General features: G+C 34.7%; 4 protein-coding genes across 4 annotated transcripts; 2 read left to right on the forward strand and 2 right to left on the reverse strand.

The window, feature by feature from the left end:
* Window positions 1-965: 965 nt before the first annotated feature.
* On the forward strand, window positions 966-2,520 carry LOC110785535 (uncharacterized). The gene is made up of 4 exons (XM_021989987.2): window positions 966-1,242; window positions 1,375-1,480; window positions 1,712-1,789; window positions 2,231-2,520. The coding sequence occupies exons 1-4, from the start codon at window positions 1,156-1,158 to the stop codon at window positions 2,296-2,298; spliced, it is 339 nt and encodes a 112-aa protein (XP_021845679.1). The 5' UTR covers window positions 966-1,155; the 3' UTR covers window positions 2,299-2,520.
* A 3,022-nt stretch (window positions 2,521-5,542) lies between these two features.
* LOC110785639 (axial regulator YABBY 4) lies at window positions 5,543-7,844 on the reverse strand. Its single transcript, XM_021990126.2, has 6 exons — window positions 7,690-7,844; window positions 7,438-7,572; window positions 6,587-6,767; window positions 6,437-6,485; window positions 6,140-6,215; window positions 5,543-6,017 (listed from the first exon to the last, which is right to left on the reverse strand). Exons 1-6 carry the CDS (start codon window positions 7,771-7,773, stop codon window positions 5,919-5,921), a joined length of 624 nt encoding a protein of 207 aa, XP_021845818.2. The 5' UTR covers window positions 7,774-7,844; the 3' UTR covers window positions 5,543-5,918.
* Window positions 7,845-11,119: 3,275 nt separating this feature from the next.
* On the forward strand, window positions 11,120-18,484 carry LOC110785607 (CRS2-associated factor 2, chloroplastic). Its single transcript, XM_021990085.2, has 6 exons — window positions 11,120-11,888; window positions 12,534-12,661; window positions 13,205-13,430; window positions 14,461-14,588; window positions 16,924-17,059; window positions 17,858-18,484. The coding sequence occupies exons 1-6, from the start codon at window positions 11,183-11,185 to the stop codon at window positions 18,241-18,243; spliced, it is 1,710 nt and encodes a 569-aa protein (XP_021845777.1). The 5' UTR covers window positions 11,120-11,182; the 3' UTR covers window positions 18,244-18,484.
* A 482-nt stretch (window positions 18,485-18,966) lies between these two features.
* LOC110785608 (ABC transporter G family member 34-like) lies at window positions 18,967-26,532 on the reverse strand. The gene is made up of 16 exons (XM_056829520.1): window positions 26,008-26,532; window positions 25,333-25,623; window positions 25,040-25,130; window positions 24,040-24,949; window positions 23,679-23,839; window positions 23,439-23,542; window positions 22,878-23,043; window positions 22,612-22,799; window positions 22,165-22,497; window positions 21,644-21,934; window positions 21,471-21,554; window positions 20,973-21,106; window positions 20,636-20,863; window positions 20,304-20,475; window positions 19,862-20,116; window positions 18,967-19,610 (listed from the first exon to the last, which is right to left on the reverse strand). Exons 2-16 carry the CDS (start codon window positions 25,522-25,524, stop codon window positions 19,338-19,340), a joined length of 3,582 nt encoding a protein of 1,193 aa, XP_056685498.1. The 5' UTR covers window positions 25,525-25,623; window positions 26,008-26,532; the 3' UTR covers window positions 18,967-19,337.
* Window positions 26,533-27,020: the final 488 nt, after the last annotated feature.

A 27,020-nucleotide genomic window follows, 5' to 3' on the forward strand; every position in this document is an offset into this window, starting at 1 on the left:
CCCTAATTATAGACTTAGAATATATTAATTGATTGATACAATCAATCAGAATAACTTGATTTAATATAGATTTTATTCTAATGTATTTCTAATGTATAGGAATAGAGTCCTATGATAAAAAGCTAATTTTGAACATGAACTTTTTGCATTCGAGGTTTGAAAAAGTGGGTGTGAAATGACAACTAATTTGTCCTATTGTCAAAAATTACAACTCTTACCAAACAACATCCCCTTATATCAATGTTCTTAATAGTCATGTTACACATTAAATAACTAACATCTAACAACTAAATTACCAAAATTTTACACAAACAACAATTCAACTAGTTAATCAAACTAGCTATTACAAACATCTAACAATTATTTGCCAAACAGAACCGAGGTCTTTTTTTATAGAACATACCAATGAGGTCTTAGCCTACTAATTAAGATTTGTATTACCTAATCACCCTAATAATTAATGCGAACCAAAAATCAAATCATAAAACGAAAGTAAGACGATTTTGGTTTAATTTAGCGAATTGCACACATATACCCAATCTTATACGTAGTACATGAGTAGCGAATAAGGCAACATGCTTAAATTTTCCTCGGCTATCCCTGTTTGTAATTTATATTGTCCATATAGCTCATTCGAAAAAGGAGCTAGTGACCGATACAATTAACATGATGATCGATCCCACAATAAAATGTGCACCATATGATTGGTCAAGTGGTAGAAGGGTAAGCCACGATGGAGATGTCTTTATCTTCCAATCATCAAATGAAGCTAATAACATCCAACAATTGAGCAACATACAATTTTTTTTTGCTTATCTTGAAAAAGATGAGGTGAATCTAGTTGTTTGGATTTCTAGTGCTTTTTTGGCCCTTCACTTAGATATCTTTGGATAAAATATTTATAACCCCCATTTTTTTGGGATTATACATGGTACTACAAATATCTCACCTAGATTCTTCTACTACCATATTAGTCTATAAATAATATATTATTATTATTATAACTTCATAAAACTTGCACTTTTTTTCTTCTATTTTGTTTGCATTATTTGAAAGAAATTGCCTCAATTCTTATTCTATTTTTATCAATCATCTTGACAAAACATTCATAGGATTTACTAAATCCTTGTCCATTTCTAAAGGGTGAGAAGAAGAATGTGTCAAAATAACTACCATTATCATCCTCGTCACGATCACTCTCAACCTTGTTTGCATTGTAACCCACATAGCTACATTAGGATGGTAAGCCACCTTTCATGAATCTCGTCTTTTAAGTAATTAATCATTTTCCTTTGCCATCTTTAAATAAATCTCATGTTTATCTTAAAATGTTTGCTTAATTAATTACAAAGATGTTGGCCGGAATTTTTACAGGTTCAACATATGATAGAAAGGTGCTTGCTTCTTCAAATGGACCGTGAGCAGTGTATCAAGGCTTTAGCAGAACATGCAAAAATCAAGCCAATAATCACACTTACAGGTAATTAATTAATTAATTATTTTTTCTTTAAACACTAATTAGTGTTTTATAATCTTCTCAATTATTTATTAATCAATAACATATATTCCTTCACGTATGAACGATAATAATATTTAATTAAGCATTCATTTCTCTGTTTATTTCTGCATGGCAATATGTCATGCACGTATACAACTATGTATATGGATCGACAATGTTAATAATGTTATGTTGTTGGCTCCATTGTTGCAGTGTGGAGGGAGCTTTTGAAAGAAAACAGGGATTTTTTCCAAACATATTTCCATGGCGTCTCCCCAACTCCGCTTATAAGTAAGCACTCTAGACTTTTGTGTTTACTCTGTCCCTTCCCCTTTTTAATTTATTTTTACATGGAAGAACAATATCATTAATAATCAGCCATATGTGTCGGTCCCTTCCTAAATAAATGTCATAGATCACATTAGTTATCCTCATATCTAAAAGAATTTCCATATAAATTTTAATGACCTTCCAATACTTCGTATTTCATACGACTACAATAGATGGACATATTAAAGGTCAATAATCGTTGATTAATGACGAGATTTCCTGTCGTGAACCCGTCATAAAAGGGGCCGTCGTCGTTAACCCGTCGTAAAAGAAATTTGTAACGGTTAAAAGCCTTTTGCGACGGGATTTTTTACCCGTCATAATTAGATTGTCGTTAAAGATACAAATTCTTGTAATGTGCATTTTACTAATGGTAATTCTTTTTCTATATTTTTCAAATAGACATGTTCAAGCATCACCAAGACTCACAAGAAGGCGATACTGGAGGTGACCACATAAAAAAAAATTAGGTTTGTTGTACGTAGCGTGCTAGCTATATATAGCTAGCTAGATATATACTCCGTACATACGTAGTACTACTAGTACTAGTTTGATACAATTCGATAGACATTATGTATAAGCTCTATGATCTTAATTAGCTTGTTGATCGATGAGTTAATTGTACCTAATTAATGATCGATTCGTATAGTTGAATCGCCTTAATGATCGTTTTAGACATAACACTACAAGAATTTGTATATTTTATAACAACCTAATAACGGCGGGTCAAAAATCTCGTCGCAAAAGCCTTTTGCAACGGGGCTAACAACCCAACAAAAACGGGAACACAACCGTCGCAAATGTTTTTATGACGGGTTAACGACGGGATTTTCCATTTACGACGGCCCCCTTATATGACGGGTCCGCGACAAGAAATCCCGTCGTTAATCAACGATTATTCTTCTATAAGATTGATTCATGTCTTTATTTAGACATTGCCTATTGCGTGTGAATCTACAAGGTACGTAGAGTTTGAACATCTCAACCATTGAATGAAAAATCAATGGTTCATATATTATCTTTCCAAAATTTCCCCTATTTTTTCTCATCAAAATGAGCCATTGGTTTTAAAATGTACGGTTTAGATACAACTCTACCTTGTAGATTTTTATTAAAATTCTAGAGGATCCGGACTCTCGATTTGTATATGTTTATCGAGTGAATATTAGATTCCATTTGCATTAAAGAAGTGTTTGGTTTGGCATAAAACTTTTTTTATGAAAAACGATTTTGCCCCTTTCAATTATTTTAGGATGTTTGGTTTGACAATAAATGGAAAATAATTTTTCACAACTCTCTCAAATGTGGAAAAACTTTTTCATTTGAAAAGAAGCTAGGGAAACCATGTACTTTTCCATTTTTATCCTTACCTCTCTTTTCCTTCTCATCAATTTTCACCTATCTTCTCTCATTTTTATTTTTCTTTGAATTTTCTTGTAAGGAATCAAAAAAAGGAATTAAAACTAGTTTGAAATTGTATTTTTCCTTAAAAAATCATTTTCACTGAAAATATTTTACGTCAAACCAAACGGAGCCCAAGGGAAGATCAGGCAACTACGTACACCTTTATAGCATTTGGAATGCGAAAATGATAAAGGTCACAAGATGCGACCTTTAAGCCGTGTCACAATGATGATGACATGCTTACGTGTCACGTTTCAAAAAAAGGTAGGTAAATCTTAATATTCTAATTTGTTTTCTTCTTTGTATCGACTACCTTATTTACTTATTTTCATAGTAAAATATTCTGATGGTGTATAGTCTATGTGGCGCCTATATATACCAATTAAACTTCAACACGTAAGATTGTGACAACTAAATATTGTCGTAACTTGCGATCATTATCATGTGTAGCACCTATGTGTAGCACCTATTAATTTAATACGAAGTATAAAGATTAGTACGAGTTGGGGCCAATTTATATCTAATCAAACTAAATACTACCAAGTACTCCGTAATATGATACCTCCTAGATTAGACATCCGAAGAACAAGATAGAGGAAGCTTCTTTCAAATTTGATTGGTCGATTATATTCCATTTTGATATAGATAAATTTATCGTGGCACAAATCCATTGGTTACTTTTTTAAACAAAATAAATATAAATTTCAATGTTAAGGTTATTAGCGAGGATGAAGATTGAATTGTGAACATTACTTTTTGCAGATTTGACAATTGAATTTGTTGAATTGATGTAAGAGGTGGAGTGGAGCCATATATGATATATCATTGTTCTATTCTATTATTAGCTAGGGAGGATGTACTAGGTTTACTTCAATCCACTTGGCCAACCCTAAATCTTATAATTTTACGTGGATAGAAAATTTGAAATTATTAAACAATAGAATCGTGAAGCACATATCAAGCCGAGTATATGTGGAGTACGAAGTATAACTGGATGAGTATGCGTTCTTTTCACCTTAAAATTACAGTTTTAATGTCAGATAAGTGCAATCAGGTCCTATAAGTAAAGTTAAATACCCCCATATCTTATATGGTGGGTTTGCCCTTGACTGTAACTATGTTGTGTTACTTGCAGTGGCAGAACTACAGAGGATCCCGGTGGGTCACGTGACCCAGCGAAATTTTGAAAAAAAAACATCAATATTGCTGGGATCTAATTGTTATATCCTGGAGCGGGTCTCTTATCTTAAACTAGAAAAACCTAACCCTGCACATAAGACACCGGGTATAACTACCATATATATTTTGTGATAAATCTATGAGACCAGTTCTTTAAAGTAACCGATCTCTTAAAATTGAGTAACATACCGCTTTTATATTCAATTCAAATCTAAGAGACCAGTTACTTAAATACATGTTCTGTAAATTGAGTTATTTATTTCTAACATTATAATAAAACCCGTAAAAAATAATTGTAATAATTTGTCGGTATTTAATTGTAATATGAATATTTATCAAATTTGGGATGATATAATTTTTTTGGGTACATATTGTGTGTTGTGGACGATGAATGACCCGACCACCAGCAACCTAAAAATCCTGGATACGTCATTGGTTACTTGTTTACATACTCCGTATATAACAACTACTACGTAGCTTAAAAGGTTAGTTGTCCTTTAATTGACCATGTGTAACTTGTAAGGCTTCATTTATAGTAATTCTAATGGACAAGAAAGCTAGTTAAACATAATTATTGTGAGCCATGCACATATAGATCTTTTGTAGCTACAACAACTCAACAGTGATCCATTCCCAAGAGCATCGATCTAACTAACTTAGAATAGTAAAAATGATTGTGACTTGATTTTAATAAGTTCTATCTGTTTTAACGGAAAACATTTTCAATAGGACAAGCTAGCTAGCAAAACAAGTTACAAGTAATAAATAAGTACTGCGATCCAATTCTTGTAAGTAATTAAGATGTCTCGATCAAAATTGAGGTTGTCTCTGCATAAGATCATTGAATACTCCGTACAAGCTAAGCTAGTTGCTTAATTAATTTGAGGGCTTTCTTTCAATCACTGATTGTTTTGGGTTCTAAAGGGACCTGAATAACTTTCACAAACAGAAATATATGCCATTTTCATGTGTCAGTTTTTGCTCATTTTACCTTGAAAATTGTACGTACGTACAAAGTTTTTCACTTCCAATTAATTAGAACGTAATAACTACACCCTCTCATTATAGTAAGTGTCATAAATATGATATCTGATGTTTACAAAACACTATGATTATGACTTCAATTCATAGGAATCCAAGAACTTCATACTACAACTTCAAATAATTAACATATGAACTTTTTCAATCATCTTTAGCCGCCTTCTCAATTGATGCAGAAAGCACATTACATACTACTATTCCTTAATTAATACAACGGTGTTTCATAAAAAACAGTACTAAGAAATAGTCTAATAGAACTAGCTCACACGTACAAATACGTACACACCATACTTCGCTTAAAATTAACGTACATGCACTCCGGTCCTATCCTATAGTCCTATGCATAAATCGTCCTTAACAAAGATGCTACATTTTTTGTCTCAAATTAGATTTAAAGACGATTTTGGACCTTTCAGATCCGCCTCTAAATTAGTGATTCTTTTGGTAGAGAAATCAAAGAACAACCTCAACGCGTTTCTTCTTCAAAGTGTCGTGTCATCTTCACGTTATCATGGCTATCATTTTGTTCTTCAACTTCATTTTGGACCCTCGGGAAATGAGCCCACTGCAAAACATGTATAAACAAAAATCATCAAATAATTTTAAAAAAAACTTAAATTCATAATCTTTTTGGAACCAAAATATTAGAAAAGTTAATTAAAAATAATGACAATTAGTTAATCTTACATTTTTGGCAGCAGTGCTAAAGGCTTCCTTGTGACTCATGTTCGAATTTCTAGACTTAAGCCTCCTGATTTCTTCTCTATTAGACAAAACAAAGTAATAAACACGGTTGAATAATTAATACTTTTGTGGGTACGAATGAGTCACACTGTCACAAGAGAAATAATATATATAAATAATTACAACATAACATAATATATATATATATATATATATATATATATATATATATATATATATATATATATATATATATGTGTGTGTGTGTGTGTTAAGATTGATAATAAATATTGAATTTACTTGATGAATTTGTTATAAGCTGATGGTGCCCTTCTCTTCTTCTCTGGAGCTGCCAAAAATTAACAAAACAATAAGTTTTAATTATGTATGCTAGACGATTAATTAAATATTAATCACATAAAAGTAGGGAAAATACAACTAAATACGTACGTTTATTAACAACTTGCTCAAGCACAATGTTATCTTCATCATCATCATCATCATCTTCTTCTTCGTCATCATCGCCGTCATCATTATCTTCTTCCGAAGAGGGTAGCATAGACAATGTAGTGCTGTGCCTATCGGCCGTCACCCTTGACATATTCACTTCCTCTTGGTGTTTATTATTTTCCTTATGAATAAAAACAAGACATAAGTTAAACTTGTTTTAATGGCGCATTTAATCACGTACTACCTCCGTTTTAAAATGATGTTTACACTCTTGTTTTAGTCTGTTTCATAATGTTCTTTACACTTTGTTTTATTCTATTTTTGGACATAAAAATTTACTACCTTACAATTCTTACCCCACCATATTTACAATTTTCCATTAACTTTATTCATTTTTTTTCTTCTTACACCATTCATTTTTTTTTACACATTTCTCTTATTTTATCCATATTCTATTACATTCAACCAACTTTTCTACTTTTGTTTTAATCTTTGTGCAAATAGTAACTGTAAACATTTTTATGAAACGAAGGTAGTACGAACAACTCAGCCAATGAAGTACTACTTATTGAACAACAACTCGACAATGTTTCTTAGTAACAAAAGTAGTAAAGTACTTCCAAGAGGAGTTGTACGTACGTTTTCAATTGTTGTACGGAGTTATTTTTCCCCATAATATTTCTAATTAGCACCTAATTAGATGGTGTACATTTTATGATTCCAATCATTATTTATGAAAAAGGACAAAAGGAAGGGGATTATGGGTGTTTAATGACAATTAAGAGTGTGATTAATTAACTATTACGAGTAAATGAGATCGAATTAATTAATTAATTAATTAATTAAATTACCTGATCTTGGTTAAGGGAAGAAAAAAGATGGAGAGGGACAAAGGAGGCTTTCAACATGTTGACTGAGAGAAGACCATTGCAATGACCACACCTTACAGTCACCACCATTGACATGCTACAAGTCGGCACGCTCACCTTCGCAATAAAATCATAAAAACCACAACTTTGGAATCAGATGTTGTCACATTACTAGTTCAAATTACACTATAAACTTCACGACTGATTAATGAGATAAGATTTAAGATTACGTACCAGTAAGATAGTGGTGCAAAAAGTGCATTGGACGTAGCATATTTGTTCTTGAGTATCAAAGAAACGGTCAAGTGATGCTGCCATTATGTTAGCTAGAGGGAGGAATTGAAATAAGAGAGTGGTTGTAAAATTGTAGGTTTTTTAGGGTTTTAAAGGGTAGTAATACGAATAGTATATATAGTAAAATATTAGAGTTCATTAATAATTGAGTCATGTGTTATACTGTAATATTTACTACTAGCTAGGTTATATGCAAGTTTGTTTATTATTCCTAGGATATAAATGCTTGAAAACAATACACGAATTGTGAAAATCTGTGTTGTATGTTACGTAGTTATGGGTTTGATTTGGATGTTATTATGGAGTTTTATCGTACTTTTGTTAGAGTAGAAGAATCGAAATCTCAATAGTTAATAAGACAAAGAAAACTAATTCATAGAAAATCAGGCACGTTACAAGACGGTGTAACATTTGTAATAAGTGGGAAAATAATTAATTCTTTTTCATGGAACGTGGATTAAAAGATAGAAAATCGATCTCGACACAACTCCTTATAAGTAGACCACTAAAAATTGTTGTCCATTCTCAAACTCTAGCTCACATTAAGTTTGCAAACATCATTCTCCTAAAAGATGCGGAGTACACATGCATCAACTAGTCGATACACGAGTAGCTGGCAAACCTGTGCTTGCATTATTGTGAATGTTCGTACCATATATAACATTCTGAGACTGTATGCAATTGTGTGTCCCACACACCTTATTAGCTAGCCTATCATTCCTAACTATATTAATTAATGTACTTTGTATAATTAATTGGAGAACTTCTTCCTTCTTACCCTACCAATTTTTTTTTTTTTTTTTGGTATTAAAAGCCGTGAATATCTTAAGGTTGAGAAGTGAAAATAGTTGGATTTAGTTAAGTTCTGGGATGAATTGAATTGAAGTAATTTGAAACATTGACAAACACTTGATAGGCATGACATAAAAGAGAGAGATTTCCAAAATGTTGTTGGTTTGATGGTAAGAAATTGAAGGAAAGGGGACCAATGCCAATTTTGTTAAGTGTTATTTTCTGCCTCCAATATATTTCTAAATTAGGGTTTCTATAGATGATTATTTACCTTATTCGGGAGTGGAGGAAGTTTCTAGAAATGTGTACAATAATAGAAAGGAGGTATCTTAGGATTTGTCTTAAGTCAAAGAAAGAAATGTCATTGCATAATTGACCACAGTCGATCTGTAAATGAGTTGAAACTTTAAATGTTGATTTTTTATATTTTATTTTACTTACTTTCTATTATGTCTTGATTTGTGTTGCTTTCAGTTTTCCTGTTCTTCATTTTTTACCCAAATTTAATTCCCAACTACCTACATTTTTTTTATTCAAGGGCAAAACCAAGTCTACTGGTGCACGTGCTGGTTCCTGACAATTGGAAGTTCAATGAGATAGAGGATTTTAAAAAATAAAAAAATTGGAGCGATTTCCTTCGATATTGTTTGATGATTTGTAAATTTCCAAAATATGCTACTTTTTCACTTATTTCCCACTCTACCGTCCACGTCAGCAAGAAAGCCGGTCTAATTTTTTTTATAAAATCTACAATAAACCGCTATCTGAAACAGCGGTTTAAAGGTAAAAACCGCTATCTGAAATAGCGGCTTATAAAACCACGCGGTTTTATAAAGTTTTGTTTTAAAAGAAACCGCTATCTCGGATAGCGGTTTATACCATTGAGCCGCCATCTGAGATAGCGGTTTGCTTTAAAACAAAACCGCCATCTCAGATGGCGGTTCAACGCTGAACCGGAAAAAAAAATACTTTTCTTTCTCCCTTGCTGACGTGGACGGTATGGTGGGAATTAAGTTAGAAAGTAACGTATTTTGGGAATTATTGGATCTTTATGCAATATTGAAGGAAATCGCTCAAAAAATTCATCTAAGCTTTTCACAAACAATATAAATTTTTTCAGACAATTTTGACATATATAATTTCAGACAAAATAAATTCAATTATACAACTCTCATTTGTTTTAGAATAAGTGTAACAGTTTGACTTTATAACTATTCACATATTAACTTTGAGTTGATTTTTAATACATATTAAAAATTGTAATCGTACAATATGTTGTTTGGATTAATCACAATGTATATTTTCGTAATATTAATGTTTATTTTATAAATTAACCGACAGTTAAGATATTAATTGTCAAATATGTGCATTGACACTTGTACCATTCAAACGGTTGCACATATTATTAAACGGAGAGTAATAATTAAGTTTAGATAATTTGACATACGTTAATATTTCATACAAGATAAATTGAGAGAATTAAAACTAAATTGAACCAAACCACGTCTAAATTGTAAAAAGAGAGAACCCTTCTAAACTACAAAGTACTTCGTATTAAACAATCGAATTATAAGCAAAAACTTTTCAAGAATATAGGGAATGTCACGTAAGCATACCATCGTGTTACGAAATATTATGTACAAAAAATAAATGAGTAAATGAATAGTAGAGTGTGAATTACCCCATCCATGTATTCCTTCACAAATTAGAAAACCTTATTTTCTTTCTTTGTAATGTAAAATGAGGAGGGAGGCTACATCGCTGGTAACCAGCGGCACAATTACCCCATATCCGGGGTATAATGATAATTTTATCTAATGAGTTGAAAAGTCAAACAAAGTACTACATATGGGCAACAATCACAGTAATTAGTACAACAATGACAGTATTTTAATACAACAATGACAGTATTTATGCAAACGATGACAATATTTATATAACACTTGTATACATACTTTTACCCATTTATTTAATATGCAACACTTTTATCCATTCATTTAAGTGGTCTCTTTACTTTTTATATTTCATTACAGTTGTATACATAATTTCCTTTTTTTTTGGGTGATTGTGACAGTATTTTAATACAACAATGACAGTATATATACAACAATGACAATACTTATATTAGAAATGACAGTATATAACAAGTTAACAACACTTTTACACATTTATTTAAAGGTGGGCAATGTTTTCAAATTTTTTTATTTTTTAAAGTGGGTATGGAGTCCTTATTTCGCTGGTTACCAGCGATGTAGACAACCTCTAAAATGAGCGAGATACCGACCCGAACACAAATTCTACTCATCATACAACTAGGTAATAATATTTTATTTTCTTGATAACGCGTACACTATATGTACCGTTATAAGACATGTATATTCGAGTGTATGATAGAAGTATTGGATATCGTAACAGGTACGACCCTGAAATGCCAAAAACCAAAATTGAAGGGCTTAGAAGCCCAATAGTTGAATAATAAAGGCCCATGTATAAAACTAACAAAATAAAATAGCCCAACTTTCGATACCCAATGGGAAAAGAAGGCGCTAAAATATCCTTAGAACAAACAAACAAACAAACAAATAAGCAACCGGATAAACTAAACCCCCCAACTGTCTCTCTTTCACTCTCCAATCTGCAAATGGCAATCCTTGCTTCACTTCCAAACCACAACCTCTTCTCCTCCCTTCCAACCACCGCCCCAACCACCACAAAACCACCACCGTCCTCCTTTACTCCGCCAATCCCAGTTCCCAAATACCCTCCTAAACAGAAACGCCCAAAACCCCAACCTTCAAAACCCCACAAAAACCACCCTGCATTCACCAAAATCCAGCACAACAAAACCAAATACTTCAAACCCATCTCATCTCCCACCCCAGTAATCCTTTCCCCCCCTTCCTCCCCCGACGCCGACACCGAAAACAACGATGACCGAGCCGTCGTAATTGGGGAATCCGGGGTATCCTACCTCCTCCCAGGAGCCCCATTTGAGTTCAAATTCAGCTACTCAGAAACCCCAAAGGCGAAACCCTTGGCAATTCGAGAACCTCCTTTTTTGCCCTTTGCTCCTCCCTCAATGCCACGCCCTTGGACCGGCAAAGCGCCTTTGAAATCGAAAGCGGAGAAGATGATGAAGAAGAAGATTCCATTGTTTGATTCTTTTAACCCTCCTCCTCCTGGAATGAAGGGGGTTAAGAGAGTTGAAATGCCTGGACCTTTTAATTTTGGGGAGTTTCCTAAAGAAGGGTTGAGTAGAAAGGAGATTATTGGGGAACCCTTGTCTAAGGCTGAGATTAAGGCTCTTGTTCAGCCTCTTCTTGCTGATAATCGTCAGGTTAATCTTGGTAATGTGAAATTTAGGTTGCTTTTGGTTGAATTATTTCAAATAAGGATGATGTTTTGATTGATTTGTATGAATAATTGCAAATTTATATGTGGGTTATTTGATTTAGCTTTTTTTTGTATGGGATTTTGGCCAGCTTTGGGCTCGTTTGTTAGGCGATAGTAAATGGTGGTAATGGTAATGAATTTATATATGCGATTTAACATTTTTAAGGGATTTGTTGGATGGGCTTTATCATGGAATGCTCTCATTTATTAGTTGATTGTATTGAGGAGTTTACTTAATTTACCAGATGAATTGGTGAAGGTTTGTGTGGGTTATCAAGTTTAGGCTCTGAAGTGGTGTTGCTCTTGAACTTATGATAGCTTTGAGTTGAAGAGTTGTTTTTGGATTAATCACAGGCTTTAATTAGGGATTCTGTGGGTAGTCGAATTAGGATCATAAACTATACAAGTTGCTTCAGTTTTTTCAGTTTGAAAGTAAAGAAGAATGTTGCTATCTGTGGTGTTTTTGAATTTGTCTGCCAGTAAAATGGGTGTGATGTGTGTTGGGGTTGCTGTTAGTGGGACTTTAAGCTGAATTTCTTGTGTTGTTTTTGATGAGTTCTTGTTCATGGATGATTGTTTAATGTATGATATTGTTTTAGGAAGAGATGGATTGACACACAATATGTTGGAGTTGGTACATTCGCATTGGAAGAGACAACGAGTTTGTAAAGTGAAATGCAAGGGTGTTCCAACTGTTGACATGAATAATGTGGCCAAATGTCTTGAGGTTTGTTCTTTGAACTTTCATGTGCTTCTTTCTTTCCAAGATATCCAATTGTCTTGAATTGAGTTAAATTCTATTTACCCTACCTGAAAATGCAACTTACTTCTCCTTCGACTTAGGGAACAACTTCTCCATAATGAATATCTGGCTTTAGCTTTTAGTGGATTGAATATTTGAAATGATACGTTATGTATATAATTGATTTCTATATCTGTTGATAGTTAGTATCAGTCTATCAGATCACTGGTAAATATGTGATTATACATGCATGGAATTCATTTCGAAGAGCAAACAACGGGGAGGGTAGAGATCCTTTTATAGGTTTATTCTGTCAATTCCATGAAGGGAATGCGTTATGGTCTATAATGTGATATCTTAGACATTTCATGGTTGGACTTCACAACATTCAGGACTTTTTTGATGATCAGTTATAATAAAAACTGCTTGTAATTTTCTAATTTCTTTAAAAATTTTGGATAGTCTTCATACAATATGTTTAAAATGAGTTCGTTTTCTTGATGCTCAGACTGTTCTTAACAATGTTAGGAGAAAACAGGGGGTAAGATTATACATCGCGTTGGTGGTGTAGTTTACCTATTCCGTGGACGGAATTACAATTACCGAACTCGCCCAAAATATCCCTTAATGCTTTGGAAGCCAGCTACCCCAGTTTATCCAAAACTTATTCAAGATGCTCCTGGAGGCTTGACAAAACAGGAGGCTGATGAGTTGAGACGAAAAGGAAAAAGCCTTCTAGCAATATGTAAACTAGGTAAAATTTGATTCTGGATAGGTGCTGGTTCAATTTCTTTTTATTTCACTCCTTCCCTTGAGAGACATGACTTCTGCATCTCCACTTCCCCATGGTTCTTGTACCTGCTACTATTTGGCTCACTCAATGACGCATGTCATAATAATAGTTAAAGAATCCTCCTTGAGTTTCATGGAGTTTATGTTCTTAGTTTTTCTTGATTTTCTGACATTGTTTTGCTGCTGAAGCTGCATGCAAAATGGTAATCATTTGTGGTTTCCCTGCCCTTGTCTTTGCTTATGTTTTGATGGAAAACATTTTCAAGGAAAACGCTTTTCCTACTTTTGTTTAGGGAATCAACTTTCCCAAGGTGGAAACTGGAAAGCATTTTCCTTTTGTAACTAATCCCTTATGTCCTTTTTCTCTATTCCCATCCATCTTCTCCTTTCCACTTCCATGTCCTTTTTCTCTATAACTTTTTCTTGTAAGGAAACAAACAAAGGAGAACTATTTTACAATTTTGTTTTGCCTTGAAAAGGTATTTATGTTTTTCATTGAAACAAACAGACCCTTAATGTTAGGTTTAACACTCTTACTTGAGTCACCGAGTGTTCGTAATTAGTTGATAGCTTGCTATCCAAATGAGAATGTGAAATGTGGTAAACATTTTACTTTGAGGCTTTGAGCTCTTTTTTCTGAAGTCAGAATTCGGTTTATAAAAAAATAAAAAGAAAAACTGAAGTCAGAAACCTCTTGTACTTACCTCATGCATTCTGTCCTCCTAGTCCCTGTTTTATGTCTCAAATGCTGGTGTTATGTGCTGATTCTTTATGTTGACTGCAATTTCTATCATTCCCTGTTCTGGTGTTGCAGATTCTTTTATCAATATCTTTAAATAGAAAAGGTTCGGAAAGACTACAAGATGGAAAATAGAGAGCAGTTTCACCTTTTGCATTTAGCCAAGTTCATTTCCCATGTCCTTTGGGTCATCTTAGTTTGATTTGTATAATGTGACATGTCTAAAACACTAAATTTCTTTCTTATGCTGCAGCAAAAAATGGAGTCTACGATAACCTAGTAAATGAAGTGAGACACGCTTTTGAAGGAAGTCAACTTGTTAAGGTTGATTGCCGAGGATTAGAGCCCAGTGACTACAAGAAGATTGGGGCAAAACTAATGGTATGTATTCAGCTTTCTTTAGTTTGATCCTTTTAAGTCTCAAATGGTCCCATTTACTTTTAGATTTCACGCTTACACTAGCAACAGTAGTAAGCAGGTTAACGTTATGACTCGTTGTTACAACTTCCTGTAATCTGATCTAGTTTGGTATCATTTTGATGGGTTCTATCAATTTTATGGTCCGCTTGATTGCAGTATTGAATGACTGCAATAGTAATGAGTTTGTGTACAATTTTGTATTGGAAATCTCATGCTGAAGTATATGGTAATGCATCAACTCTTGGCCCAGGTATGTAGTTCTTCATAAATCTTCATTACCACTCAATATCACCTCTGAAGTGGTAATTGACTTTAATGAACAAAATTACATATATGAGGTAGAGTTTAAAAACATTATATGTGGGGAGTGAACTTTGTTTACAAAAGTAAACACAAACTCATTATTATTACCTCCATCCACTACCGCTTACCAACCAGTTAATCAGGTAGTAGGTTTCACACTTTCTGAAGTAGTAAACTACTACAAACTGATATATGGGGTAGGGGCATTTCAGAAAATAGCTTTACACGTTAGTATGGGTATCTTATGGAATAAGGTAGGGGGTTAGTTTGGGAAGAAGTACTGTATATAGATTTTAGAGAGCTTATTTGAGAGGGGGATATGTTGAGTATTGATTGAGTGATTGGTGAGCTTTTTAGAGTTCTTTTGGGAGAGAACCAAGCCTCTTGATATCTCTGAATACCATTACATTTTTCTGTAATTTCCACCTTATTAATACAATCATCTTCTTCTTCCTATTTTCTGCCATTAGTGGTGTAGCTATGTTAATTCATAGGATAAACACTAAACAGGTTAATTTTTTTAACTCGTTGCTTCTTTGTCTCTGACTCCTGGCTGCCCGGTTCAGGGAGTTTAGTTACTCTTATAGTCTTATCCATATGGTAAGGATCTGCTAAAGGCACTAAAATCATTCTTGCTAGTCTTGGTATGTGTGAAACTCATCCTCTAAAGGGTTGGCCCCTGTTATGCACACTAAAAAAGTGGAGAATTTATTCATACGTTCAAGATCCTTTATAGCTTGCTATTATGCAGGAAGTACCGCTGGTATTAAACTGTTTTGAGGCTACAAGGACTATGGTCTCTATTAGAGAAGAGTTAAAGGGCTGAACTATCATTCCTCACTGCTCAATAACTAATTAACTACTAGCAAGACAAAGGAGCTAATCCCTTCATAAATAACCAAGTGGAGTATGGACAGATTGTATCATAGCTTTTGCCTCACTTTTACATAAATAAATCAATGTTGTTTCTAACCAAACTTTCATATTAACTGTCATTGTTCTGTAAATTTTCTGACTAAACAAAACGCATGCTTTCTAATATGGACTCGTTGCTTGCATACATTGAGACTGAAAAGGGCGGGCTGTTTTCCCTCTAAATTACTCCATACAAATTTGACCATGTCGTTGTTTTTATTAAATATTTCCATCATGCTACAAATGCTTATTCATCTCAATCCCTTTCCAAACCTATTGTAAATCCTTCTACGAGCTCAACCCACTCACTTAGGCTCCGCTTGATTGGGTGTAAAACATTTTCAGTGTAAAATGATTTCATGGAAAACAATTTACAATGGAAAACACAATTCCAAAATTAGTTTTCTGTTGTTTGGTTCCATGTAAGAAAAATGATGAAACAGAAGGAAAATGAAAGGGAAAGAAAGCACGTAGTGAGAGGAGTGTACAAGAGAGATAAGGAAAAGGAAGGAAAACGGTTTTCCCTTCATTTTGAAGGGAAAATGATTTTCCATCATTGGGAGAGCAATTTTACTCATAGGGAAAGTGGTTTTGCACTTCTTTGCAAACCAAACAAAAAGTTGAAAATAGAGGAAAACTGTTTTCCCAGAAAATGTCTTACGTCCTACCAAACGGAGCCTTAGGCTTGGGAAAGTTCCTTCTTGTTTGGTCCTGACATCCTCTATTAGTCTACTATTACCATGCCCACTAGTATAGTTTTACTGACATATGTAACAAGATTGCTAAAATGGCTTGATTATGAAAATGCTGGCTATTTTCCTTCAATGGACCGCTAGATAATATCTTGGAAATGTAAGTTTCTCTGAATGAGCTTCAGTTCTGTGCAATGGTTAACAACTACTCCGTATTGAAATGGGATAGGCTGTGTTTGCTTGATTTGTTTTCATATGCTTGGAGATGGATAATGGATTTCTATAAGCCATCGGCTCTGATAGACGAAATAAGGCCATATTGTGTTGTGGACATGAAAATAGCTGCAAACTGCCAGATCATGACATTCTTCCTATGTGTTCAACAGGAATTGGTTCCCTGTGTGCTGCTTTCTTTTGATGATGAGCAGGTACTAATGTGGAGGGGACGTGACTGGAAGTCTATGTACCCCGACACTCCAACAGCCTGGCTGGATGCTACTGTAAATGGTTTTCATGGTTCAGGTATGTTTTATTTCGGTTGTATATTATGTTGATCGGACTCTTCATTTCACCACTAGTGCCCATGTCGGATTTTCGACACTCCAATAAGGTTATGAGCACTTGATACTTCATTTTTGGACTTTAAACATAGGTATTGTCTATAATCCAAATATCCACGCTGGATGCCTCAAACTAGTCAGCAAAAATGAAAAATGAATCACAACCGAAGCACTGTGCTTTGTTTGAAATATATCAATGATCTTCACTTAGAAATACACTAAGAACATGTTTGGTATAGAATTTTTTAGTGATGGAAATGGAATCAATTAACTATTTCCATCACATAATGTTTGGTATGAGGGGAGTGGTCACAAATCACAATCCATTTCGTAAGGATAACCAATACCACCATTTGTTACCTCTCCCAACCCTATGGTAACACTCATCAATTCCTATTTGTTACAAGTGATTCCTTTTCCAAGGTATATCAAACAACTTATAATGGCAATAGTTAACATCACCCTTTGTCCTTACTTATTTCCTTTCCATTTCCTTTCCTAAATTTATACCAAATATGCCCTAAGCCCTTTCCTAAGTATCTCCACCTTATTTCCACTTATTAGTTCAGTTAAGTTCAGGAAAAATAAGGGTTGGTCAAGTACAATTTATAACTAAAATAAGTTCCAATAAGTTCAGATAAGTTCACTTGTAAGTGGAAATAAGGTGAATAAAACGCAAGTTGTATTGTAGTGTTTGTCTGATTTTGGCGCGCTTGTAGACTAAGTTTCACGTTCTCTTTATTATGGTCATGAAAATTAGGTGAACCGAAAACAGTAATCTCAAGCCCAAGAATGATGTCACTATGGAAACGTGCAATAGAGTCGAACAAGGCAGTTTTACTAGACGAGACTGATCTTGGTCCAGATGCTCTTCTGGAAAGGGTTGAGGAATTTGAGAGGATGACACAAGCTACTGAGCATTCGTATCCTGCTCTAGTCCATTCAGGTGAGGATATCATGTCATATTCTCAAACAGAAGATAAGGTTTTCCAAGATGATGAAGAATTTGAAGATTATTCCATTGATGAAGAAGACGAGTTTGATGATTACGGGGATGACTTGTTTGAGGAAGCAGAATCGCCTGCTCCTCTCGGCTCATTACCAGTTGATTATATTGCAGAGCAACTGCGCAGGCACAACGAATAACAATATTCGGGTTACACCAAGTTTTGTATACTATGGTTTCATTGTGATTGAAATTTACTGGTGTAGGTATGCTTCTATCCCAATATCTCATGTATGGCTGTATTGGGTTCTTGTACCTTGTGCATTGACATGGTTGTAATAAACAATGTGTACATACATAATTAACGGCATAATTTACTAATTATGAGCTTCTAATTAATTATTCTGTGAATGAATACAAATGCAAGATATTCAATAGAAATGACAAATAGTCGTATTGTATAGTACTTGGTCCAGTGGTGAGGTTTGCATCTCGCAACCTCGTGATCGTGGAATCAATTCAATTACGACAAGTTTAAGGGTGAGGATTCTAGTTAGCCTTTTCTCCACTCTCAAGCCTCAAAGAATCAGTCAATTATATTACGTCGGTTTGTTTTCCTTTCCAGGATTTTTTGGGTCATGTGTCACCATCGTCCACAACATACTACGGAGCATATAATATAAATATAATGTTAAATGAAGTTCATCCCGATATTAATAAATATTCATATTCGAATCAAATCAGATCAGATACCTACAAAATAATTATAATTGTTCTCCATGGGCTTTAATGGTTTGAGGTCGATCTATGAAGTTACATCCAAAAATAATATTGATAAGGGAGCTCACTTTGCTCACCTTCAATGGAGGTCACCAGAAAGAATTCAGAAAAGAGAAGAGATTATAAGAGAGGAAAAGAGAGAGTAAGAGAGAGAAAGAGAGAGAGATGAGGAATTTGTTATTGTAATTGTATTCATATATCCAAATACAATGCATTCGAATTAGTTATAAGCTGTCAGAAATCAGCTAACTAATTCTCTAACAAAATTCCTATTTTCAAGCAACTTATTCCTCAAGTCAGCTAACTACCTTAACCAACTTTCCCGCCAAAACTACATGTGATCATTTTTGATTTAAAACGAACTAATAATCCCATAACAAATATGGTTACACCATATTTACCCTTAGGGTTGGACCTGTATAATCAAGTGCAAGTTACAATTTACTATTCCCTCCCTTACATATAATCTAATCCACAAACTTCATGGAAAAAGATGACGGATCAAATCGTGGATTCATCGCTTTTGATAGTTGATGAACTTCATGCCATAAGCAAAGCCGAAAACGAAGAACATGACCCAACAAAGATGTGCAACAACAATGAAAGGTAGGGATTCATAGTCATAACCAAAATAATCTTTGAGGAAGACCTTAACGGGTATGTTGTGGCTTGCTCCCGGTACAACAAGAGTAGAATCAATGTCGCCAACTTGTGATGTTACAAGACCATATAATGTCAAGGAAAGTGGGGAAGCCCAGTAAAACCATCTCCACCAGATTGGTATTTGCTGCAACCAAATCAAATTTAATGAATTCAAGTTTTCAGGTGAATATTTTTTTTGTTTAAAATCAAAGGCAATTGTGGATCGACTAGGGGCAAGTCGGGTCAATTTTAACATGCAACTTTAAGTATCCTTTGATAAAGTAGATTGTAATTGAATTTAACATGCATGTTAGCTAATTTTGCTTGTGTTTGAAACTCAAAACAGTCAAAAGGCCAGCAAGTATGAGTTTAGGCATTTAGTGGAAAGTGACATACCGATCTAGGAATCAAGAATCCAGCAAATATGTTCCAGAAGCCGAGGAAGAAATTCATTATAATGGCTGAAATTTGATGACCCGGTGAAAGAGAAACGAGCACCATTCCATACAGTGTGAAGTAAAGGAAGCACATTAAGATGAAGTAGTAGAAGTACAAGAACTTCCCGATGTTCCATTCAAATCCAATCATGATGTAGAGGAGTAGGGTGTAAACAAAAGTTTGGATCACATTGTAAATTGCTTCTATTGCTACCTGTGGAAGATGAATTGACTCAATAATTATGCACCATTTATTGGAAAGTACAGGAAATGATAACCTTTACTGTGCCCAAGCTTAGTTTATACATTCCTGTATCAAATTATACTTTCAACGTGCAACTAATTTCAAACCAGAGCAAATGTTATATTTTCCTATAATGTGAAATACCTTGTTACATTACCTGAGCAAATGTATAGGGTAGTGCAGAGTACATCCTTGCCGCCTTTTCACGATAGAAAATTGTCCTCTCAGTGGCAACAACAGCTTGCACGGCAGAAGTGTTAGTACCCCCAAGGAAAAGTACAGCAGAATACATGGCACCTAGGAGGTTCAGTAGGTCTTGTTGTTTAGATCTGTTCCAAAACAATCAGTGTCATATACGTGATACATACATAGTATGGAGTATTAACTAGTTTAAGCATAGTATTTAATTAGCTTCCTCTTTTTATCTTATAATCTTGGTACACTGTGAATACTTCATGAAAAATAGCTTAATAAGTACATAAAACTCACATTTTGCCTCCTTTATTCCAGAACAAAACACCGAAGATAAGGCCTATAAAAACGGTCATGGAAAATCGAGCAAGATTGTATTCTGAGTTCCTCCAATAAGACCAATATTGCTTCCAGAAACAAGCCTTAAATTGAACAAGGAACGGTTGGGAGTACTCAGTTAGGAAGAACAGATCTTTAGAACCTGGTGCAGGAGAGCTGAGCTCTCTAATCAGTTCTTGATTCCTCCTGAACACAAATATATATCAGATTTAATCTCTAGTTCTCAGCCTGAATTTTTGAATTAATAGATACTCTGTACATTCATGTGATAACATATTTAAAATTTGTCACATACTGATAAAGAGAGGAATTTGTATAATGCTCTGCAAAATCCACATTCAGCTGAGACTCTACTAGAGGAGTACTGATATCGAGCATCCATGTCGCAGGATTATAACCATCCTTGATTTTAGGCACACCAGGAATGGCCTAAAAGAACAACAAATTTGAGTCGATAAAAATTCGACAATAATTTAGCATCATTGAAACATTATAAAAAAAGTACATTTTTTTTAATGTGGAGGCAAAAAGGATGAACATAAAGATTCACAGGAAATACTACACTTGTAAAAGACAAATTAGTATCTATGGATTTTGGATGTCCAGAAATTACAAAGTGGTACAGTAATATTTTATGATTGGATTTTGTCTTATATCCTTATTAAACTTAATTGATAGGGAGGGACAAAAAATACAGTCTCTGCACAAAATTGAAATTTAACTAAAGATGTTAATGGTCAAAGTTAAGCATTGGAGACTGTATAACTACAAGTGCATCAAGTGAATCACGTACTTCAAAGTATTGAATGAGCTCACAAGAGTGGTGACCAAGGGGTCCTGCATAAATTATTTGTCCTCCCCTTTTCATCAACAAGAGCTGCAAAATAAAAACTATTATCAATATACTTTTTGTGGAGATAAAAAGATGGTCATAAATTAAAAATGAATATTGTTTCAAAGTTATACCTCATCAAAAGCCTCAAAGATATTTATACTTGGCTGATGAATTGTGCAAACCACAGATCTTCCAGTGTCCACAGTATTTCTCACAGTGCGCATGACAATAGCCGCAGCTCTAGCATCAAGCCCTGATGTTGGTTCATCCATAAAAATAATGGATGGATTAGCTACTAGCTCTACTGCAACTGTCAGCCTTTTCCTTTGTTCTATCGAAAGGCCGCTCACACCGGGAAGACCAACTAAAGCATCCTTAAGTGGTTTAAGCTCAACCAACTCCATTACTTCTTCAACAAACATCTGTTATTCAGAAGAAGGGAATTGAAGTTTATAGTTTATGTTACACTCGTGTTTAAGCACAATATTCTATTACAAGAAAAACAGTTATCATATATTCACACCGGAAAGAAAAACAATGTTTGTTAGAACTGTAATAGTACTTCTAGAGTTGATGATCTTGGGAGCCAAAGGAATACTCTTTTGTTTATGACAGTGACTCAAAGAACTAATGAAGCATGGATGTAACAAACCTTTCTTGCTTTTATGTCTACATCTGCAGACAGACGAAGCCAAGCTGAGTATATTAGGGATTCATAGACAGTTACATGAGGTGAATGGATGTCATTCTGTTCACAGTAACCACTAATCCGAGCAAACGTTTCCTGCTTTTTAGGGTACCCATCTATCTTGATGCTTCCTTCGATGTGGCCACCAGTCTTTCTTCCGGCAAGCACATCCATTAATGTGGTTTTTCCCGCGCCACTTACACCAACTAGTGCCGTCAATATCCCAGGCCTTAGAGCACCACTAACATCTTGTAACAATTGAAGACGATCTTCTTTGCAACCTTGGCCTTTCATTTCCTGTTGAAGAATAAATCATCACGTGCATTAAGCTTGAAGTTTCACAATCAATACATCATAATAGTGTTATCAATTTAAATAAAAAGCAAATTTTTCAAACGAAATCTGACTTACAGCAGTCGTATCCACATAGTAATTGACATGGCAGAATGTTAGTGAAAGAGGTTGGAAATGCAAGACCATTCCTCTTTCCGGAGCACCATTTACAGAAGAACTAGTACTCTTTACAAGGCTACCTTTATCATCATGCTCCTTTTGGATGTCATCCTCCTCCAACGGTATAGTTCTGGAATGGATAATAGCTGAAGAACCATTGTTATACTTATTAGTTAGTTATTTAATTGTGTTTCTGAAATCTAAAAAAGAAATCAAGGACTCACGATTTAAGTATGTCAATGACAGTATATAGAACAAGTTGAATATGAGAGTAAACCCCAATAGAGCTCCTATACAAATCCAGAACCAATACTGTTGTTTAAAAAAGCCTCTCGAGGATAGTATGACTTTGCCAATGGTTTGTTCATGGAATCTTGAATCCGTATTAGGCTGCAGATTTAATTGTAAATATAAGCATATAAAAAACACACACACAATGAATACATTCAGATTAAGTATAATCATCTTTTCAGTATGTTTGTTTCAAATGTACAGAGTATAATACTATACTATTACAATTTACAGGTAAACGCTTTGCTAAAAAGCTCTGCCTCTTGAATTAATTTGAATTTGTCATTTTTGGTCTGGTCATTTTGCCTTGGATATATACGAAGTAAAATGATCATATACACCATTAAAAAATTTATCATATATACCACGTGAACCAAATTGATCGTTTCAGATGGTTCATTACGAGAAGAAAATTTTATAAGTTGGTCTCTTAAAAACATGAATAGTCTATGAAGGAAAAGAGACCGCAAGGAGGCAAAAACAAGAGCACTTACCATGCTCCATCGCTTATCAAGAAATTCATTAATAACTATAGCATTTTGTCCATACATCATAGGCGAAAGGTAGTATGCCCATTTCATCCAAGGTGCAATATCATCTGTAAAACTCACACAACGTAAATAGGGGTATAGCAGAAGTTCCCAATGCTAGATAAAAGCACGTACATTATACTTCATCAAAAAATGGAACTTGAAAAGCAAAAAATCAAAAGCACGCAAAGTTGAATAGCATACCCTTTGCAATTATGAAACCACCTAGGACAAAAACAGACAGCAAGGTTAAGGTACAGATAGTGCTAGCAATAACCATTGTTCTTCCAACAGCACCAAGCAAGCGAAAGAGAGACATAGCCATCTGATTTGTGCAGAAGAGTGCTAGCCACTGGCAAAAAAACCTAATGAAATCACACACAAGTTTAATTTCAATGTGAGAAAATCTTAGTTGATTTTGAGATTTGTGAATAGTGCAAATCACATCTTCAATTCTCATTCCCCACGGGTTTCATAGCTTTAATTTAGTTTGTAAGTGATCAATTTCTTCCTAATGATATTCCAAAGCAAATATGAAATATTAAAAATGACATGTCTACCTTACCTACTAACAGCAGGAGCATAGCCTACAGTGTAATACGTGAGAATAGTCCATATTGCAGATTCCAAAAACGACAGAGGTATTCGAAGGACACATATGGGTAAGGCATACGCCCATGCAGGGTAGAAGAAAAGATCCCTTTGTTTGTAGAAAACCGGAAGGGTAATGACTGTCATAGGAAATTCTGCCATTCCATTAAACATCATATTCATGAGACTGAAAAATAAAGCTCCCAAGTATTTTCCACCATCTGCTACTGTTTCGTGGTGCATTGTTGTCCTCAGAAACACCGTCATGGTAATCAATGACATGATAGTTATCTGTGTTGTTTTGAAGATGTAAACAAAAGAATTCCTCTTCATCAACATCCACTCCCGTGAGAAACAAGCCTTTAATAGTTTCCAATTGGAGATGCCATACATTTCCTTCTCTAGAGCACCTGGTGGTTGGGCTGCTTTAGATTTATAATCATAAGGAATGCAAAGATCCGATGATAGTTTTTGCCCGATTCGGAAAGATTTGAAGGCTTGAGCAAACTCAATAGCAGAAATGTAACTGTGTGAAGACTGTTCCTTAGCCCAGTATTGTGCTTGGTCTTTCTTGGAAGTTACCTCTAGCAAAAAATCGACAACTTCTTTTCTTTCAGGGCACTTGAATCCCATGTACTCAAAAAACTCAAGAACATCTTCACACAGGCCCTGATAGATAATGTGGCCTTCAGAAAGAAGAATTATATCATCAAACAGCTCATATGTCTCAGGAGTTGGTTGTAGAAGAGAAATGATCATTGTAACATCCATCATATGAACAATTTGTCTTAAATTCTTGCATATGCGAAAAGTGGTGGAACTATCCAATCCTGTTGATATTTCATCCATTAGAAAGACTTTTGTTGGTCCAACCAACATTTCACCTACATTACAATCAGCCAAATTAATTAATTTCCTTCTAAAACTTAATCAAAGGCTCACCCAAATGTCCATATATATTTATTTGAAAGTACCTAGAGTTAAACGCTTCTTCTCACCACCAGAGATACCCCTCCTCATCTCATCACCCACCATGGTCTCGGAACATATATCTAATCCAAGTAACTAGGGGAAGAAAAAAAAATGTTAGTGTACTCTTGGGACCAAAATACTCATAATTATTACTCGTATCAGGTGTCACTAATGACAATTTTCATTCTGCATTACTGACTTAAAAGTATATGCTTTAATGTCTCAAAATGTAAGCAATGCAAGTTAGTTTAGTTGTCATATAGATTGAAAATTATAGAAAGTAAAGATTACAAACCTTGAAGACATAGTCAGTAACTAGACTACTTTCTTGACCTGAAACTGCTATGGCCTTCATGAAGACATCAACATCAAGATCCGGGGTGATCCCTAATTGCTTCTCTTGTGTTAAGAGTTCTTCCAATAACTCATACTGATTCCCAACCCCTAAACATCGTCCTGAAAAATCGAGTGTCTCCCTTACTGTCATTTCTCCAAAATGAAGATCATTTTGACTGATATAAGCACTCCTTCTATGGGGAACAATTTGTGTCAAATCGTCGCCATTATAAGTTATCTTTCCTGTTCCCTATCGAGGATTGAAAGAGGATAAGCCAACATTGTAAGATTATAATTAAATTATTTCAACATCCAAAAAAGATTCTTAGCTTTTGTAATATAACCTTCAAAACAGACTTTGAGCTTCAAACATCTTTAGGTCCGATTCTAAATTGTACATCAATAGTCATTGCAATCAAATAGACGGGAAAAAATCAGAGGCCTATGCAGGATTGTTAATTGTTGTATTAGGTTGGCAGAAAAATATTGCTCTTATAATTCCTTAAAATCTACACATATAAATTATAATTAAAATTAAACATGGTTGTTTATGGAAATTAGAATGGCATACGAAGTATACGAAATTAAACATGATCCTAAATCCCTTATTAGTCACATTAAACAATAATCATACCCAATTATATCCTCTGATCCTCTCTCCTTTTCCCAGGGAATGCGGCCGCACAACCGATCTGAGAGCTCTATCCACCGCCAAGCCCACAAGTCCACCACCACAGAAGCTGAACCACCTCCATCACAAAAACCCCACAACGCCTCCACAGCCAAAGCGCACGGCACCACTTCCATCACAAAAAATCAGCACCGCCTCCACCATAAAAGCGTACACCACCACCACCTCCACCAAAAAAATCCGGCACCCCCTACACCAAGAAAAGTGCGCAGCACCACCTCCATCACAAAATTCCCGCACCGCCTCCACCACCATCTTTAAAATTGGTGTCGGTGGGATGGTGATGGTGATTAGGTTGGCACTTGGCAGTAGCTTTTAGGTGAAAGTGCGTAGGTGGTTTGATGAAGGTGAGGTAAACGGCAGGTTGCTGCGTGTTCATTGGCGGTGGCGTTTAGCTGAGGGTGTTGGTAGGGGCCGAGTGAAGGTGGTGATAGGGCTGGGCTTTAGTTAGTAAAAAAAAACTGCTCTACTAGACCGGAATCTTGCACACATATTTTCTTCTTTTTAGAGCATGGTTAGTAACTTTGACTCTCTTTACAAAGATATAAGATATTGGATTAGTCTCATAATCCAAATGTTTATTTACCAAAATGTCAACAAAAAAAATGTATTAATAGATACTCCCTCCGTTCCAAAATTATAGTCTTGTTTTCTAAATCTGTAAATCGGGCGTCTTAAAAGTATAGTCCTACTTCTAATTTTGGCTACTAATTTCCCACTTTCTCATGTACTATATTAATTAAAAATGTATTGAAAACTTCACCCTTCACCCATGTACTATATTCCACTTTCCTATGTACTATATTCTCTTTCACATATACTTTATTCCACTTTTCCAAACAATTCAATCATCATTTGTACTTTATTCCACTTTTTCATGTACTATATTCCATTTTTCTTAAAACCCGTGTTTTTTGTCAAACGGGACTATAATTATGGGACAAAGGGAGTAGTTA

The sequence above is a fragment of the Spinacia oleracea genome, chromosome 1 (genome assembly GCF_020520425.1).
Source record: "Spinacia oleracea cultivar Varoflay chromosome 1, BTI_SOV_V1, whole genome shotgun sequence".
Classification (NCBI taxonomy): domain Eukaryota; kingdom Viridiplantae; phylum Streptophyta; class Magnoliopsida; order Caryophyllales; family Amaranthaceae; genus Spinacia; species Spinacia oleracea.